Source organism: Mauremys reevesii, linkage group 7, assembly GCF_016161935.1.
Source record: "Mauremys reevesii isolate NIE-2019 linkage group 7, ASM1616193v1, whole genome shotgun sequence".
Classification (NCBI taxonomy): domain Eukaryota; kingdom Metazoa; phylum Chordata; order Testudines; family Geoemydidae; genus Mauremys; species Mauremys reevesii.
The window spans coordinates 90151272-90169515 of record NC_052629.1 but is presented as its reverse complement, the minus strand read 5'-3'; the positions used below and the strand labels follow the sequence as shown (position 1 = coordinate 90169515).

At 40.6% G+C, this 18244-nt stretch overlaps 1 protein-coding gene across 2 annotated transcripts in view; it reads left to right on the top strand.

The window, feature by feature from the left end:
* Positions 1 to 18244, top strand: part of ACAD9 (acyl-CoA dehydrogenase family member 9) — a 56288-nt gene that overhangs the window by 11287 nt on the left and 26757 nt on the right. For both annotated transcript variants that reach the window (XM_039546414.1, XM_039546415.1), the window contains 5 exons: positions 5611 to 5717; positions 6658 to 6758; positions 8058 to 8136; positions 9320 to 9494; positions 10188 to 10261. In XM_039546414.1, coding sequence (XP_039402348.1) covers positions 5611 to 5717; positions 6658 to 6758; positions 8058 to 8136; positions 9320 to 9494; positions 10188 to 10261 — 536 coding nt within the window. The remainder of the gene's footprint in view (positions 1 to 5610; positions 5718 to 6657; positions 6759 to 8057; positions 8137 to 9319; positions 9495 to 10187; positions 10262 to 18244) is intronic.

The window sequence follows — 18244 nt, the reverse complement described above, 5'->3', positions numbered from 1 at the left end:
ATTTCTGTGTGGGGATCTCAGACTTTTTCCAAACATCTTCTAGCTTTTTCTCTTTATTTTTTTGTATGTTGTCTATATTAAAATATTTTAGTAGACATGCAATGCTCAGTGGGTTGGTACACCAAGAGAAAACGCACTGAGATGTATCCATTTCACTACAATGCATCATATAACACTTTACATTAATCAAACTTATGACAATCCTTCAGTGAAAGAGAATCTGATCTAGCATAAGCCTCTGTGTGAGTTTTGCTGGTTTGTTCATGCTGTTTCCAATCCTGTGTTCAACGTTGTAAACACAAAGTTGTTTTGGCATAAGAATTTTTTTGCAATCACTTCCTGCAAAATGGGACATGATTGTATTCTAAAAGTAGATTAGGAAAAATCAGTCCAGGGTTGTGAGGGAAAGATTGTCCTAAGGGTACAATAAATCTTCAGAAGTCAGCCCCAGGATTTCAATTTCAGGTCAGTCCCATAACAGTTTTTCTGTGTAGCCAGAAGTGCCAGCAATCCTCCTAGTTCAAAAGATCTGCTATAATAACAAATGTCCAGTAGATCAATGAGTGGTGGTCTGCTTTGAGCCAGTGGCATAAAGCAGAAGATGCCTTCTTGATGCTGACAGATGAGACATATGAGCAGCGTATCTAATGATGAGCCTACCTCCTATCCCCTGAGCTCATTCATTATGAGACATTAATGGAAAGAGAAATCATGGCTCTGGGCCTCATTGGTATAGTCGCCAGGCTCATGAATATGAAAACAGTGAAGACTTTGGAAACAGCTTCTGTATTTGAATCAGTTACATCCACAGTATGTAAAGTTTATTAAGTCATGTACAGTTGTGGTTGGTAAGTTGATGTTTATTTGGATATGGATTTCAATTGTACTTTATAAAAATGTGACTTCAGTCTTGGTCTCTCAAAAATAAATTGCATTTGGCATAACTTCTTGAATAATGTTAGTCCCAGACGCAGCCAAAAACAAAAAAACCTGAGACTGAATTTGAAATAAACTAGTACTTCACCAAAAAACCTCTTAAAACGTATGTTTCCTCAAACACAAATATGACCCTGGAAATTTTAAGTAAAAGATCCATGTTGCTTACTAACCTGACCTCTCCCTCCCCCAATAAAATAAAAGCATCCAATTACAAAGTTAAGAGCACCAAAACAATCTGCTATAGCACCGCAAGGGCAGTGTTAATTCTTGCATCTTCAACTCTAATCACAAATTAGGAGAAGGTACTGTACTTGTGCAGCTTCCTAATGAAGTGTTGAAAATGTGAATTTGTGAACTATAAAAGGTGGTTTTGTAACTGGTTTAATAAATATCTGAGACTAAATTACGCTTTTTCACTACATGCTCTTTCCATCTAATAGTCGTAACTGGATTATCTGCCTTGAATATGTGAAATTTTTAAACAGTGAGTAATATACGGCTTAATCTGGAATTGTTAGTCTTTTCTTTGATTCTGTATGGCTACAAAGAGGATGGAGGCTGAGCAACGTCTGTACAATTGAGAGTAAGAGATTAAAGTTTTTGTGGTCACTGATGAAGTCAACCTGTGATGGGTGAAGAAGGCTGTCAGTCATATGTTAAAGTAGCAATCAAGGTCAGAGTTAAGATTACTGGATGACCTATACTGTGTATTTCATACTTTCAGATACTTTGGTGGTTTTTGTAAAATAAAATCTTTACTTGGAATTTCCATGCTTTCTAACCTTTGCCTTTTTTACAAAGCTATAATATTCTTCAAAGGTGTGCTTGAGGTTGTGGGGAGTGTGTGTGTGTGGTTTTTGTCTTTTTTTGTTCTTTTTTTTCTGACTTTCTCATCCTTAATTTCAGCGTAACAAATTTCTTTGTGTGGAATTCCCATAGACTTTTAATTATATATGAAGATATACCTATCTCATAGAACTGGAAGAGACCCTGAAAGGTCAAGTCCAGCCCCTTGCCTTCACTAGCAGGACCAAGTACTGATTTTGCTGCAGATCCCTAGGTGGCCCCCTCAATCCTTGTACTCACAACCCTGGGTTTAGCAGGCCAATGCTCAAACCACTGAAATCTTTTTCTCTCCCCCCACCCCCTTTGTCATTAATTTGTTCAATGACCGGAGTACCTGTGCATATTCCATGCAAGAATGGATCTCTCCTCTCTTCTCCCCCCCCCTTTTTTTTTCCTCTCTCCCCTTATACCACTCACCTCCAGATGTGGCTGCCTCCTTCCATTCCTCATATTGGACCTCTTGTTCCCCGGGTGACTTTCCTTCTCTTCTCAAACTTAGTTCATCTGTCATTTCTTTGAAGTGTGGTAGGTAAAGCTGGTTTGGAGACAACTTTTTTAAAAAGTTATGTTTAAATTTGAAGAGAGAGAAAACTAGGCAAATCAATTTAAAAATCAACTTCTGGTTAAATTTTGAACTCCTGTATTTCAAAAACCTCTATGCCTGACTTTTTGCAGGAAATTTTCTTGTGAAATTTCATATCGGTTTATTTTGAGTTTGACACTGGGGTGATGTAGGTTTGAAAATCAGGCTTGTAACAAGAATCCAGCTTTAAAATTAACCTCTCCAAAACCTTTGAGATAGAAGAGACATCGAAGCTGGTAAACTGAAACTTGTTCTGGAAACATTTTACATCAGAAAGCAATGATATGAAAGCAAGTTGGATAACACCTGCATTCTATTTAAGTCACTTGGGAAAGTTTGGAAGTTAGTTCTGTGCAACAAGGCATATGTTTAGGCAGACCTAATGGAATATTTGGATACTAATTATCTTAAATATTTGCTGCTTTCATGTCTCATTTATACAAAATAGTACTGTTAATACAATGGACAAAAAAGATGCTTCTAATAGCAAGAACAGCAAGAATCTTGTCCGGCTCTTGCAGCCTCTTTTAAGTGAACATAGCATTCTGTTCCAGACTGCACAAAAGGTGAAATCTTGGCCCTTTTGAAGTCGATGGGAATTTTGGCATTTACTGCAGGGGGGCCAGGATTTCACCTTTTGTGCAGTCTGCAATAGAATGCTTTGCTCACTTGACTGTTGCTTCAGTTAAAACAATTGTATTTGGGACAAGGTTAATACACAGTCTTGACGATCCTCAAGCATAGTGTGTATTCAGTTCAGGTGATATTTGGAAGTTTGCCAGTTAATGTCAGATGTTTGGCTTCTCTGAATTTTCTCATACGTACAGTGGTGGGATAGCTTTTTCTGAAAAAATAAATGAATATGTTCCGTACAAACAGATTTCTTAAGATACTGACCATTAAGTTTGCATTGTGATGCACATGTATCACAATAGACTTTAATTACATAACATTTCTCAAATGCTCAGTAATATACTTTTTTCTACAACTTTAGATACAAATATATGGCATCTTGTAATATTTCTAAGACTTAATTCTTACACTAATTTTGTGGCCCTAGAGGTCTCCAACTTTGATTTACATGATTTCTCTAAATTATGTATTCTAATAAGTCTTCCATAGCCATGTCAACCAATAGTACTGATTTCATTAAAAGCATTTAACTGCAAAGCTAATGTCAATGCAAAATTACATGGCTTGTGGAGGGCAACAGATTTCTATTTGTTTAACATGTAATATTTCTAAGCATGATTTTACCTGGGCTTGCCATCCAAATGACTTTGTTATACCAGAACAACACAGCCCAGAAAGTAGTATTGTAAGACATTACTGTACACTTGTAAAATATATTGTATTTGCTATGACATGTTCATGTAATTGGACTATGTTGTAACTTGAAAGGGGGCGTAATTAAGGTTGCGCACATTAACATAATTTTGGCATTTCCTGGTGTGAGCTTTTGACTTTGATGTAACCTTTATATTCTTAACAGACTTCTGTGTAAGGAAGCTTCTATTTGTCTTTAAAAGAGAAAGAGGGAGGACCGGTGTAGAGAGGGGCAGCTTTAAAAAAAAAAATACGAGCTTCATTATCGCCTACTCTGAAATATATTGGTTTTCAAAAGAACAAATAAATACATAATCACATGTAAATTCTGCTGGTCCTGGCTTTTATATGCAGAAAGCTAGTTGTTACGGCACAGGTGGGCCATGGAGGTTTTTTTTTAATAGCATTGGGGGTGGGAGGGACCTCGGAGGGGGGGAGATTGAGAAACCCTGCTCTATCCCACCCACCTTGGGCAGTCCACAGGCTGGCTGGCTCCTCCCATTCCTGCAACCTGTAGAAAAAGAGTGTGGGTATATGGGTGGGGAGAGTGGCAGAGTGGAAATTGTAATTAATATGGAGTATGTATTGGCTGGGGAGGGAGAAGTAAGAAACAATGAGTGAATGAAAGGTGTAGGAGTCAGAGACTGTTCTTAGTTTTAAAGTTGAGCTTGTGATTGTACTTATTGGGTGCACAGGGAAAAAAGTGAATAGTATTCAGAGGTCTACCTGAATATTGTTCCCATTCTCCTTTGTCATCTTATGAAAAAACTGTTCATGTTTTAATAGTAAGTTTGCAGTCGGTTACATAAAACTAGTACTTTTCTATAGCCCAAGGTATCGAAATTATGCATATGCAAGTGCTGGAAATACAAAGGAAAGATCTTTTAACATGAGATGCAGTTACATATATTTTTTCCTTTACCTAACTCTTCTCAGCTCCTTATAAAGAAACATATATATTTATAACTTGAGATCACAAAATGGAAACAAAGTTCATACCTGTGGCAAATTAGTTTCGGAACATATTTAATTTTAGACATTCTTAAGATTTTTAACTCTTACCCTCATTTAATACCCATTTAGAAAACTAAACTCAAAACACTTTTCTATCAGTTTTGTCCTCTTCTTAACTTTCTCTTCTCTTGTAAAGTGCAAGCCAACATGGCTTTGCTTTTACTCTTCATGTTCTTGTCTTCTGTACGGGTACAATGACATCAGCACTCATCAGAGATTAGTGTATGTTAAACTATACTCCCTCTGCTGGCTGGTTCTGCAGCTGCTGAGCAAAACGATCATATGTGAACAGTAGCTGGGTTTCTTAAAAACTGAGTGAAGGACTCTAAACCAAACTAGATATGTAGTATTAGATGAATGATCTTTCAAGTATAAGTTTAATTTTTGTCCTAACACTCCTTTGACATAAAGAAGGAAATGCTGAGTATTCACTGGACTTTGTTTTCTAACATTCAGTGGACAGAATGATGTAAGGTCTAGATGGGTGTGTGTGTGTGTGATAGATATATATAAATAAAAGAGAGAGACAGTCAGTTGAGCGAGAGAGAGTCAGTCAACTTCTCTGGGTAGAACTAAGATATGTATGCTTCCACACCTTGTGGGGGGGGGAGGGGGAGGGAAACAACCATAAGCAATTTTAAAAAGTCCATTTGTTTCTTCTAAAATGTGTTCCTCCTAAATTGCTAGAAATACAGCGTGTTGTTTACTTTGTGGGCAAATTAGATGCTTCAGTTACAAGTAATATACCGTTAAAGGCTTCCTCAGCATTCTTTGAGCTTTTAAGACGACACTTATGTTTTTGTTTTTTTATACTTCAAAGTATTTCTCTCTGTAGGGACAGCTCTTAAAGCAGTGAAATGTATATGGATTGACAAAAGGAAAACATTTTTTTTTTCCCCCAGGTGGACTTGGTCTTTCAAATACAATGTATGCACGTTTAGGAGAAATCACTTCTCTAGATGGATCTATTGCGGTTACTTTGGCAGCTCATCAAGCAATAGGGCTTAAGGTAATATTGGGTTATTTTATTTGTTGTACACAGCTTGTAGAAGCCAGATGATCTGAACTTACATTCAAGTGTAGATTTGGAGGTGTTAACTTATTTTGATAACAAATAAATAACTACCACCTGTTCATAGTAAATCAAGGGCTGCATTTTGACTTCATACTGGCCTCCTGTAAATTTGTTTCAAGAGTGCTCCTCCCATACACTGATCTCCCTTTAAGTGCTTTGAGATCTACTGATGAAAAGTAGTATAAAAGAACAAAGTACTGTTCGTTGTTCTCTTCTTATGGCCAGTCTGGGATATTTGGGGTTAACCCTTTACACTGCCAGAGAGCAATCAAAAAGTTGTTGAGACTGCATCCTGCATCCATACAAAAAATACCTCTTAATTTGTGTAAAAACATCTGATTGTAACTTGATTTCCCTTTGATAAGAAGCCCTGCCTATAAAGATCTAAAGAGAAAAATTCATTTTATATGAAACATTTTGGAAAATAAGTAGGTCATGCCTTGGTCTTTCCTTGATATCCTTTTTATTTATAGTACAGCAATGGCAATAAAAGTACCACATCCTCTAATGGAGTGGGCTACCTCTAGGGCTAAGGGGCAAGTTCAGGTTCCATGCTCATGTAGTTATTGGTCTCTTTGAGATGGACAATTAGGATTTCAGTTGTGATGGTGGGCTACTAGATACCCTGTCCAAAAGGAACTGGTCTAATGCCAGCTCATTTCAGGCAGTTGACCAGCTATCTGATACCTTTATTAATTGGACATTAATATGGCAAACACAATTTCAGTCTGTTAAATACATAATTAGATAAAATCATTAAGATTTTAACGTACAAATTAATTTTCTGTATATTATGAATGAAACATTGTGTAAATGGTGCTTTACTACTTGCACATCATATGTTGGTAAGTCTCTTACTTGTTTCTTTGTCTAGGGAATCCTCATTGCTGGCACTGATGAGCAGAAAGCAAAGTATCTACCTAAATTGGCATCTGGGGAGCATATTGCAGCTTTTTGCCTTACAGAACCAGGAAGGTAACATTATTTTGTAACTAAAAATGTTTTATTTTTTTGATGACAGACATTAATTTGGTTTGTTACAATGGCACCTACTTAAAATCTTAATCTATTCTATTTTGTGTGTGTGGTGTGTGACTTTAAGGCGGATGTTATCAATAAATGATACAGGAGAACTTTGGGAATGGAGGTTGTTCTGAAATGTATAACTCGAACAAAATGTTCTGGTTGTTCCTTCAAAAGTTTACAACTGAACATGACTTAATACAGCTTTGAAACTTTACTATGCAGAAGAAATATGCTGCTTTTCACCATCTTAATTTAAATGAAACAAGCACAGAAACAGTTTCCTTACTGTCAAATCTTTTTTAAACTTTCCCTTCATATTTTTTTTTAGTAGTTCACATTTAATACAGTACTGTATTGGGGGGTGGGGGTGAGGGGCTGCTGCCTGATTTCATACTTCCAGTACCAAATAAGGTGTGTGATTGACCAGTCAGTTCGTAACTCTGAGGATCTACTTTATTTCAAACTACATAATTCATCTTCTCCCATGGAGGTACATCTGTGGCTTCCATGAACTTACTGAATGTTTTGGTTTTTTTGACTTAGGCTACATTCATTGGCCCAAACCTTTCCATATCAGACACATTAATTTGTCAGTGGAACTGAATATGGTTTGGAGGACTCTATTGGCTGTGCAGGGAACATTATGACACCATGAGCACTGAGCTGGTTACTCTGAGCTTCTGTGAAATTGTTAGAGAAAAATTATGAAACTGTTCCTGTGCTTGTTTCATTAAATTAAGATGGTGAAAAGCAGCATTTTTCTTCCTCAATACCTGGCTCAGTTAACAGAAACAATATTAAGAAACCTTTGGGCTTGTCTGTTTGGCAAACTGGGGGCAGCAAGTGCAGGGTAGATTCAGACATCAACAGGATGTGCAACAATATAGCATGAATTATGGGGAGCTGCTTCTGTGCTTCAAACCAGCTATGCATTGTGACTCTGGGTTTTTTTTCTTCTGCATTCCAGTACTTCAAAAATGTAGCAAAGCTAAGCTGCTTATCAAGGATGTAATTTCTAAAATATTCTAGCTGTTCCTAGTCAATGTGGCACCATACAGTATAAAATAAGTGAGACTCCAGAGAGAGCTCTCTTCAGAGGACTACGCTTGAAGGTATATTTCTCCAGCAGCTATTGGATTTAGAAAGTTGCACTTAAGGCATCAGCGTTTGAAAATTTGGGCCTATATTTGTATCCCTTAAAACGTGCCTAGTTTCCAGAAACACTATAACTACTTCTTTGGCTTCTAGTGGAAGTGATGCAGCATCCATCCAGACCAGAGCTACCATGAGTGAAGATGGGAAAAGCTTTTTACTAAATGGCTCAAAGGTATTTATCCATAGAATGATGAATTGAAATATTTATTTCTAGTATGAGTTTCATAGGAAGCATTCCTACGTCTGGAGCATTGTTGGACATCTTGTTCTCCCAAATGAGAACTTAACTTGGCAGCTTCCTTTGAATTCTGAGGATCCCAAGCTAGTAAAGAACAGTGTCAAAAAGACAGTTCATTCAGTCTTAAGGTCAAAAGAAATTGCTACCTAGAGAATAACCTTTGCTAATCCTTGATAAAAAGGCTAAGGAGGTCTCTCTGTGAACATGCTTTTCTCTGCATTTCCCCATCCTATTTCCTGCTTTATTCTGAGAGTCTACCCCTCACTGTGTGCTGCACTCAAGTGAGGAGACAGCCTGAATTTTCTTTTTTTTTTTTCCCTCCAGCTCTTTTTTTCTCTGCCCAAGGTTTTGTTGAATACTTTGAAGGAAATATTAACACTGACTTGGAAATAGAGCTGGTCAGGCCACTTTTTTTGACTAAATTATGTATGCTGTTTAGTGAGACATGGTTTTGATGTATGAACATTTTGGTGGTTAGGGCACTGGGCTGGCAAGTGGAAGACTCAGGTTGAACTCCCTGTTCTGTCTGATTCGGAACAGTTTTTCATCCCAGATCATTCTGAAACAAATAGAGCAGGGCCTTGAACCTAGTGTCACAGTTTCAGGGTTATCTTCACCTTTGACATTCCACTCTTTTAGCCCCCTTGAGGGCATTCACTTCACATTTCAGGCTTCCTATCCATCACCTCTCTTGGGTGGAGGTGACGTCTCTCACTCCAGACCAGGGGTTTAAGCTTGGACTCCTTTTGTACTTCACTGTGATTTTCCCCAGCAGTCCAGACTGGGGTCAAATACCTGTGATTTGTTCTCCCTCCAGGGGGTACTACAGTATACATCAGTTACCAACCAGCCTTTATAAAGCAAAGTATACTTGTTCCTAGGGCAAAAGCATTAGAGAAAACGTATTACAAAAAAAAAAGTCATCCTCTGGTCAGCTCTTCTTGGAAGTATAATCTTGCCGTAGTCACAAAGCCAGTGCAAGAGCAGAGTTTAAAACTTGATGGAATGAGTCAGTTAGTCCTGTGCTGAGACCGCTTCTGTTATGAAATAATAAAGCATTGTATCTATCACAGCACAGCTAATGTACTTTTTTTCTTTTCCCCACCTCCTCTCCCAGATCTGGATATCCAATGGTGGCCTGGCAGACATTTTCACTGTGTTTGCAAGGACTGAGTTTGTTGATAACGATGGTGCAAAAAAAGACAAAATTACTGCCCTAATTGTAGAAAGAGCCTTCGGTGGAGTCACTAATGGGAAGCCAGAAGATAAACTGGGTATTCGAGGATCTAATAGTAAGAAGCATTTAAATTCATTTTTTTTCATAGAAGTGTGTTTCAAAATTCATGTATTATCAGAATCCATAAGCAAATCCATTTTGGTTGGATAATACACTATATTCCAGTTGGATTGTGAAGGTTTTGGTTCCTATATCTTAAACATCCATCTCAGTTTTATGCAGAAACAGCTCTAATTGCACTTTAACAAATATAAAAATCCATGTTAAGTAATTACCTTCTCATCTGCTAATTGTCATCCATTTCCAAACATCTCATCTTGCCATGGAAATTCCCCTTTGTGTGCTGCACTGAGAAGATTCAGAAATAAGCAGCATTACTATGATACAGCAGCACTAGGAGCTGGTTTCTCTTTGTTCTATTTATTGGTAGATCTTATTCTTCACCATCAGTCATTCAGTTGTCTGTATTCTTTCAGTCTTTCTTCCAGTTCCAGACAAGACTGTAGTTCTCCCCAGTTGTGCTGTACAAGTTAGTGATGATATTTGTACGTTTCATAAATTAAAATGCCAACTCCCATCTTTCTACCCATTAACTTATTTGGCAAAGTGTATTTAATTCTGTTGCATTGTATTGGGAAAAATCCAACTCCTAGTACAGAAAGAGTAAGTTAAATTCTGAATGTTGCTATATCTTTTAACAATATTTCTCAAAAGTTTATGAAATAATTGAATGCTATTTTTATTTCAGCCTGTGAAGTACATTTTGAAAACACAAAAGTACCTGTAGAGAATGTAATTGGAGAAGTAGGAGGGGGATTTAAGGTGAGTTGTGAAGAATAATTATCATTATCTTTAAACCTACCACAAAGATGTCTTTGGGGAAGATAATTTGTTGTTTGGTGCCAGATTTAGCCCTGCTCTAAAAGGACAAACATATTTGTTAATCTCTGGTCGCTAAATGTGAAAAAGATTAGAGGATGGAATTACTCTGTTTATCTTTTGTATGCAGTCAGTTTCGTATGTCATGTTCTCTGTGTTCATAAGCACTCCTTTTCTTAAGCACTGCAGTAGTGCATGTAACAGAGCAGCTTCTGCTCCTGGAGTTTTGTTAGATGGTACTTCACTTTTTTCATCCAAGATGACTAAAACTGTTTGTTTGAAAAGAAAATTGTTAGTAAATTTCAACAACTTTTACTTTACCCATCCTGGGGTGGGCGATACAGAGCAGATGATAATAGCATTGGAGAAAGTTGAACAACCTTGGCTATCTCCCCTCATGTGAATGTGCACCTGTGAGTGAAGCTGTAAATGGCTCTTTGAAATTTGCCTGTCCCCATCCCTACTCTTGCAGACAACCTGCCATAGGCAGAGGTCACATGCAGAAGGATGTAAGTTCAAGGCAGCAGCCCACAGGCACAGAATTGTATTTTGTGTTACTTTGATGCTTAGCATTGTTGCAAAAGTGTACTGCTAAACCCAGGATTGTGAGTTCAATCCTTGAGGGGGCCACTTACGGATCTGGGGCAAAAATCAGTACTTGGTCCTGCTAGTGAAGGCAGGGGACTGGACTTGATGACCTTTCAAGGTCCCTTCTAGTTCTAGGAGATATATAAATAATAATTGGAGATATTACCTGTCAGCATGATACAGACTGCTTCCTTTCTTAATGTTTAAAGGAAGAAGTCTTTCTATAGAAGAGGAAAGGTTAGAATCAGAATCAGTTCATGAATTTTAATAAATGGGATGTGATCCGTGATGAGAGCTATAAGGTTTAAGCTACAGTGAAAGTAATCCTTGTTATATTTGTAGTTAGTGTTTAAATGAAACCCATCTTGGAAGAAATAAAGATGCTAGATGTCAACAGAAAAATTCTTGGCGAAAAGGTAGGAATATTACGTAAGATTTCATGGTATAATCAATAAAGGAAATGGGAAAGTGAATATATGAAGTAGCCTATACCCAAGGGCTGCATTTCATAAGAACCAGCCAAAAATATGTCAAGAGTCTGTAAATCATGTGGATTAACACAGTGTGAAGAGTGAAAAAGGTTAAATGAGGCCAAGCAGGGAGTAATTTCAGGTACAAGAGAACAGCGAAGACTGAAAATAAAGTTGTTTTGAAGGAATGGGTTGGAAAGCACAAGGACAGGTAGAGAATGAGAAGATTGTAAAAGAGATTAAAGTAAATCGGACATTTAAGTACATAAGGAGCACAAAACCAATAAAGGAGACAGGAGGATTCTTAAGAGATAGTAAGGGTAATTTATTTACAGAAGAGGACAGATACTGCCAAAGTAATGGAATTCTTGTACTTAGTTTATAAAGGAGTTAAGAGTTCAGATGCCAGAAAGTGAGACAGTTTTCAAGGGGAGCAGAAGAAATGCTGAAGGAAATTGATTGTGCTGGAACAGGTGATCAAGAAATTAGAACTTGTGAGGGACTGAAAAACGAACTTCAACCTCATAGTAAAATTGTTTGTTTTTAAATTACACTTGAAATGAAGGTTGAATACGAGATTGATATCCTGAACAAAGACCAACAATAGTCTGTATTTAAAAAGATATTTAGGGAATGTCTGATAAAGTACAAACTTTAGTTTCATTTCAGTGGGGAAAATACTGAAAACATTGATCACGAACTGAACAGACAGATGAAAAATAATGGATTGTCTGCATAATTCGCAAGGGCTACCATGGAAACATTAAATAAAGCCTGATCTAACTAAATGCATTGCTTACCTGCCTTGTTAAATATATGCCTAGGGCAGTGAATTTGTCACAGAAAACTTTCAAGCATTGCTGATGAGTTTTGGTAAACCTTATTTAAAGTTTTGTGATTTATCCTGAACTTGTTTAGCAAAATATTCCTTCCTCTTGTGTTTATGAAGCAAAAAGTCATGAAATTCTCAAACTGCCCTTTTTGTGTCAAGTAACATCAACTTGTCAGATTTCTGAACTGAATGTAATTAATAGTCACACAAAACAATATTTAGCCTAAATTTAAGTATTAGCTATTGTTCTTTGAATGCTTGCACATGTCCATTTCACTGTAGGTGTATATGCACCTAGTGCACAGGTATCAGAACTTTATCCCTCAGCAGTACTCATCTGGGGCTCGAGTACCACTGTGTGCTGGTGTAAGAGGGTGGAATCACTCCGACCCTCCTCAGTTCCTTCTTACCGCCAGTGGTGGTTGTGTGTGCGATCTCAGGCTTGTTGTCATAAGAATCCCTTGCCCCTTTGCATGTATATACTGTTATTGTTAGCAAGTAGTTAAGTTGGTTAGTTTTAGCAAGCCTTTGTGATAGATTTTAATCTTAAGTCTCTTTTTGGACTTATTCTCATCTTATCCTAGTGCTGAAATGATGCTGCTCTCACCAGGTTTTAAGTCCTGCCGCACGTGCATTTAACCTGTGCTGGTCAGTGACCCACACCCGGCCTGCCTGAAGTGTTTGGGAGAATCCCACATCAGTGACAAATGTCACATTTTGTCAGATTTAAGTCCTGATCAAAAAGATAGATCAATGAGGCTCAGATGTTTGCTCATGGAGGCAGCACTTCCCTCCCTTCCCCATCGGACTCCTCCACACAGCTTGCGCCACAAGTATGTCAGCCTTGACACAGAGTGTGCCAGATATGTCTGCAGCTCCTCAGTCCCATTTACTGGTACTGAAGAAAAGACTTAAACCCTCCTCAAGCTCAGTATCTAGCTTGGAGTTGTTGGTGCAAGAGCCTAGTAGAGGCAGTCACTCTTTGGAGCACCCTTCAGCACAGAAGGCATTGTTTCCTCTGGAGCCTGTGCTAGGTCCATTGAGGGTGTCCCCTGAAAGGCCTCTGTGGCAGAGCCATCAGTCATTGCTGCTCCCAGCCACCCTGGAGGCCTATGCAGCTGAAAGGGACCTGCTTAGCCTCTTAGTATGGTATCCCCATTGGTACAAGAAGGTTTAGTCTGTACTCGCGCCAGTGGCGCCTACCTCTCTGTCAGGAACTCATGGTACCATTACCTCCCAGGCAACCACAACGGTTGGTACAGTTGAAGGGCAAGCCTCCAATGATATCCCTAGTACCACCATCCCTTCACTTGGGGTATCTATCTCCGGTGCCAACTGGTTCTGCCTCCCTCTCCCCTTCTCTCCTCCTACCCCCCCAATTTTGGATGTTTTGCATTCTTTCCCTTCAGACTCAGAGGTGCATCCCTCTGCCATCCAAGACAGAGGGCATATGCTCCATCAGAGACTTGAGGACCATGAGTCATGCAACAGTCACAGCACTGGCCTTTTCCTCCTCCAAAGGGGTAATGGCCCCATCAAAGTTGGGTCCCAGGCCCATGTCAGTGGCTGACCATGAGGCATCCTTCCTCCTGCTAGGACCTTCCTGCAACTGTCTCATTTTTTGTCATTGAAACGGCGCATCAGCCTCAGACATCATTTTCTGGGCACTGTACCAAGAACAGTGCCAGCCAGCCAGAAGTCACTCAGGCGGCTTCCCCACCATAAGTATTTGAGCAGCCTCCACCTCAGAATCCTGTGGTGTCCTCTTTCTCATTGCCAGATGAGGCTGTTGAGGCAGCAAGCGATTCACCACCTTCAGAGAACCATGGGGCTTATCAAGATCTGTTGAGAAGGGTGGCCTCTGTTCTTGACGTTCAGGCAGAGGAGGTGAAAGCTCCCACAAGTTGGTGGACATTCTGGTATTGCCAGCCCTGACAGCTTGCCTCTGCCAGTTTAATGAAGCCATGATGGAGCAAATCAAGGTGCTCTGGCAGTTACCATCCTCCTTACCTCCCACAGCAAAGCGAGCTGAAAGGAGGTACTTCATCCCCAGTAAGGTATATGAAATTTGTACTCACCTTCTTCCAGATTCCTTGCTGATGGTGGCTGCTAATGTTGTTCAGTGTATCTGCTGTCCTGTCTGCATTCAACGCACAGGGGCTCCTAGATAATCAAGACAAATCAATTCTAACACCAGTACAGAGAAGAGAGTTTGTTGGAGCAGCCTTAGACTCCAAAATCCAGGTTCAAAGCACTGCAGGGCCTGGTGGTGTGACTGAAAGCATATGCTCTCATCACAACCCACCGCTGCCTCAGCCTGCTGGGTCACATGGAAGCGTGTGCCCATGTGATTCAACACACCAGACTGCATCTCAGAAAGCTGCTGGCATCAAAGTATGCCCCAAGTTGTCATTTGAACAAGGTGGTTCGAGTGTCAGTTTTATTATTTTTGGACCCTCTGAAAGTCTTTGGGGAAGGAGGTCCCCTTATCTCCCTGCTACCAACCCTCACTTTAATCAGCCCCTGGGTTTGGGGGCTCATATTGGGTCCCTGCAGACTCGGGGTCTCTGGTTGCCTAATGGTCTAATGGCTCATATAAACATTAGGGAGTTAAGAGCTACGCAACTAGCCTGTTCATCTTTCCATCCGCATATAGTAGGAAAGAACTTTGTAATTCTAACAGGCAACTTGGTGACTATGTTTTGCATAAGACAGGGAGGAGTGCAGTCAGCCCAGCTGTGCCAGGAGGCAATTCACTTCTGGGACTTTTGCATACCCAGTTCAGTTAATCTCAGGGCTGGTTACCTTTCCAGGAAGCAGGACACGTTTGAAGAAGATCCTGCTCAGATAATCCGCAATCACCACAAGTGGACTTTACTCCTAGACATCTCCAGCTCCATCTTCTAGTTCTGGAGGACTCCCCAAGTGGACCTGTTTGCAACAAAGTGCAACAGAAAATGCAACTAATTTTGTTCTCAGGGAGGTCTCAACCGAGGCTCATTGACGGATGCTTTTCTGCTACCTTGGAATGATCTCCTCCTGTATGCCTTCCCTCCAGTTCCCTTGCTGCCCAGAGTCTTGTTTAAAGTCAAACAAGACCATGCTTGTCTCATCCTCATAGCACCAGCTTGGCCTCAACAGCACTGGCACTTGACCCTACTGAGTTTCTCCTGCTGGATCCAGATGTGATTTCTCTGGACTATAGCTGCCTGCTCCATCCAAACCTATGAGACCACCACCTGACGGTCCTGTTCTAGGGATGTCCAGGAAGTGTTTCAGAATAGTAGTAACCCTAAACTAGAGGCACTTACCTGACTAAATGAAAGTGCTTCTCCATTTAGTCCCAGCAGAAAAAGACATCCCCAAAACATGCACCCCTGGACCTCATACTAGACTGTCTTCTATACCTAAAACATCAGTTTTTGTTGACTAGCTCTGTATCTCAGTCTTCCATACCTTGATGGTAGTAGATTCCTTTTCTCCAACGCCATCATTACCAGATTCCTAAAGGCTTGATCACATTGTAACTACATGTGCAAGATCCTATCCCTCCTTGGGATCTGAACTTGGTCCTAGCAAAGTTAATGGGACTGCCATTTGAACCCCTTGCAACTTGCTCTACCTATCAAAGTAGAATTTGTAGTTGCCACTATCCCAACCAGAAGGGTGGGCAAGTTGAGAGCCCTAATGTTAGAGCATCCCTATATGGTTTTCTATAAAATTCATCTCCCTCTCAACCAAAATTTCTCATTAAGGTAGTGTCTGATTTTTCATGCTGCTGATCTTCCTGAAACCCTCTGCACATAGAGAAGAGCAGAGACTTCACTCATTGGCTATAAGAAGGGGTTTAGCTTTCTTCTTGGAGTGTACTAAGTCCTTTAGATCCTCCACACAGTTACTGTGGTTGCAGACAAGACTAAGGACCAACCAATTTCCACTCAGAGTCTCATCCTGGATCTCTCTTTGCATTTGTTTATCACTTGTCTAATATAGCTCTGCCAGCTAGAGTTTTGGCTCTCCCTACTAGAGCACAGGCAACTTGTGGGCTTTCTTGGTGCCAGTGTCTATCATAGACATTTGTAAAGCAGTGACTTGGTCATCAGTCCACCCCTTTTGCTTCTCATTATACTATTTGCCGGTTTGGGGCAGGTTGTCTGTCCTTCAGTCACTGTTCAGGTAGTCTCTGAGCCCACCACCATGTTTGTCTGCTTGTGAGTCCCCTACAATGGAATGGATATGTGCCAGCACCCGAAGAATAAATGGTTGCCTATCTTTCTGCAACTGTTATTCGATGTGTTGCGCATATCCATTCCATAACCCACCCTTCCCATCTCTGATGGAGTCTATCTATTACAAAGGAACCGAGCTCTCCCGATGACCTAATTAAACCACCTCCAATGAACTGAGATAGCTATGTCAGCGGGAGAGCATCTCCAACTGAAATAGCACTATCCACACTGGCATGTCTGTCAGTGTAATTTATGTGTCTCAGGTTTTTTCACACCCCTGAGCAACATGAGTTATACTGACAAAAGTGCTAGTCTAGACAGACCGTAAGTCCATGGCAGGCTAGTGTAGGGTAGATTCACACCCCAGCTTGCTGCAAACTTAATGTTTGAATGTACAAGTCCAAAGAAATACATTAAAGCATTTTCAGAGGGACTTTTGTGCAAAACTGCAGGATTATCATCCCTGTAGGCTAAATGTTTCAATTTTAGTGCAATAATGAAATCTGGAGAAATGGAAACATGAAGTTAAAATCCAGACCTCCTTATTCCTAGATATATTTAGAGTAGCCTTCAGAATCCTTAAATTGTAATGGTTTCAGCTTGATGAGATGTGACCTTTACTTACTTTTTGTTTGCTAAGCACAGATGATGTTCTTCGAGAGGTGTCCCTGTGGGTGCCCCACTGTAGGTGTCAGTGCGCCCCTGCACCATTGTTCGGAGATTTTTACAACAGTACCCGTATCTGCTGCCTCACAGAGCCTGCCTCACATACCAGTCTTGGTTAATAGTGCGCATGCATGGCCGAGCTCCTCAGTTCTTTCTCTACCGTCCCTGGCTGGAGTCGGACCTACAGCAGACTCATTAAAACTTTTTCTCTTACCCATTCTACATCCTTTTTTCTTTTAGTTTAGCACTCTAGTTACTAGATAAGTTCATCCCTTAAAAATAAATAAACTAAAAACATTCGTTCCAGCTTGTTCCTCTCAGCCTCCAGCTGATGCCAATATGCCTGGCTCCCCAGGATTTAAGCGGTGCACTACGTGCAGGGACCCCATCCCTATCTTGCTGGGTCACTCCGAGAGTATAAGAGGCCTGGGGGAGTCCCACATTCCTCAAAACTGGGCCTATTGTTCCAAATTAAAATCCAGGGCACGTAAAGATGGAGAACTCCAACTGAAAATGATTCTTATGCAGAAGTCACTTGGACCTGCTTCTGACCCAGGTATGGGCTTCTCAGTGAACTGCAGCCCTCCCACCTCCAAAAAGGACAAGACCAAAAAAAAAAGAAAAAGCAAGCCTGCCTCTCTCACCCAGAAGGGAAACATTGCAAGCAAAAAGGTTGCTGGATAGGTCTATTTCTTATCTGCAGACCTCCCCCCCCCCACACTCCCCCCAAGCTCAGCACCTTTGATATGCCGGTTCCCCCAGCATCACACTAATCCTGCCTGTGGCTGCGGAAACCGTGCAAGCTCCTGGTGCTGGCTTCAGGCTTCCAGTTGCCTGCCTCTCTCATGGCAGCGTCCGGTACCGCAATGGACTCTGTGCCAGCAAAAATGGTCTTGCCAGAACAGACGCGGGCTACACTTACCGCCCCAGCACCTCCGACCTCAGCGCATGCATTGAGCACTACGGTGCAGAGCACATTGGTGCCAAACGACCCTCCAGCACCGCAGGTCTTCGTTCATCAAAACCCTCCCTCCCTGGTATACAAACCCGTGGATGGCATCACCTGTGCCCTTCCCCAGTCACTGGCAATAATGGAGTCCATGGGCGCCTGACCAACACAGAGAAAAAGGGTTCTACTCCT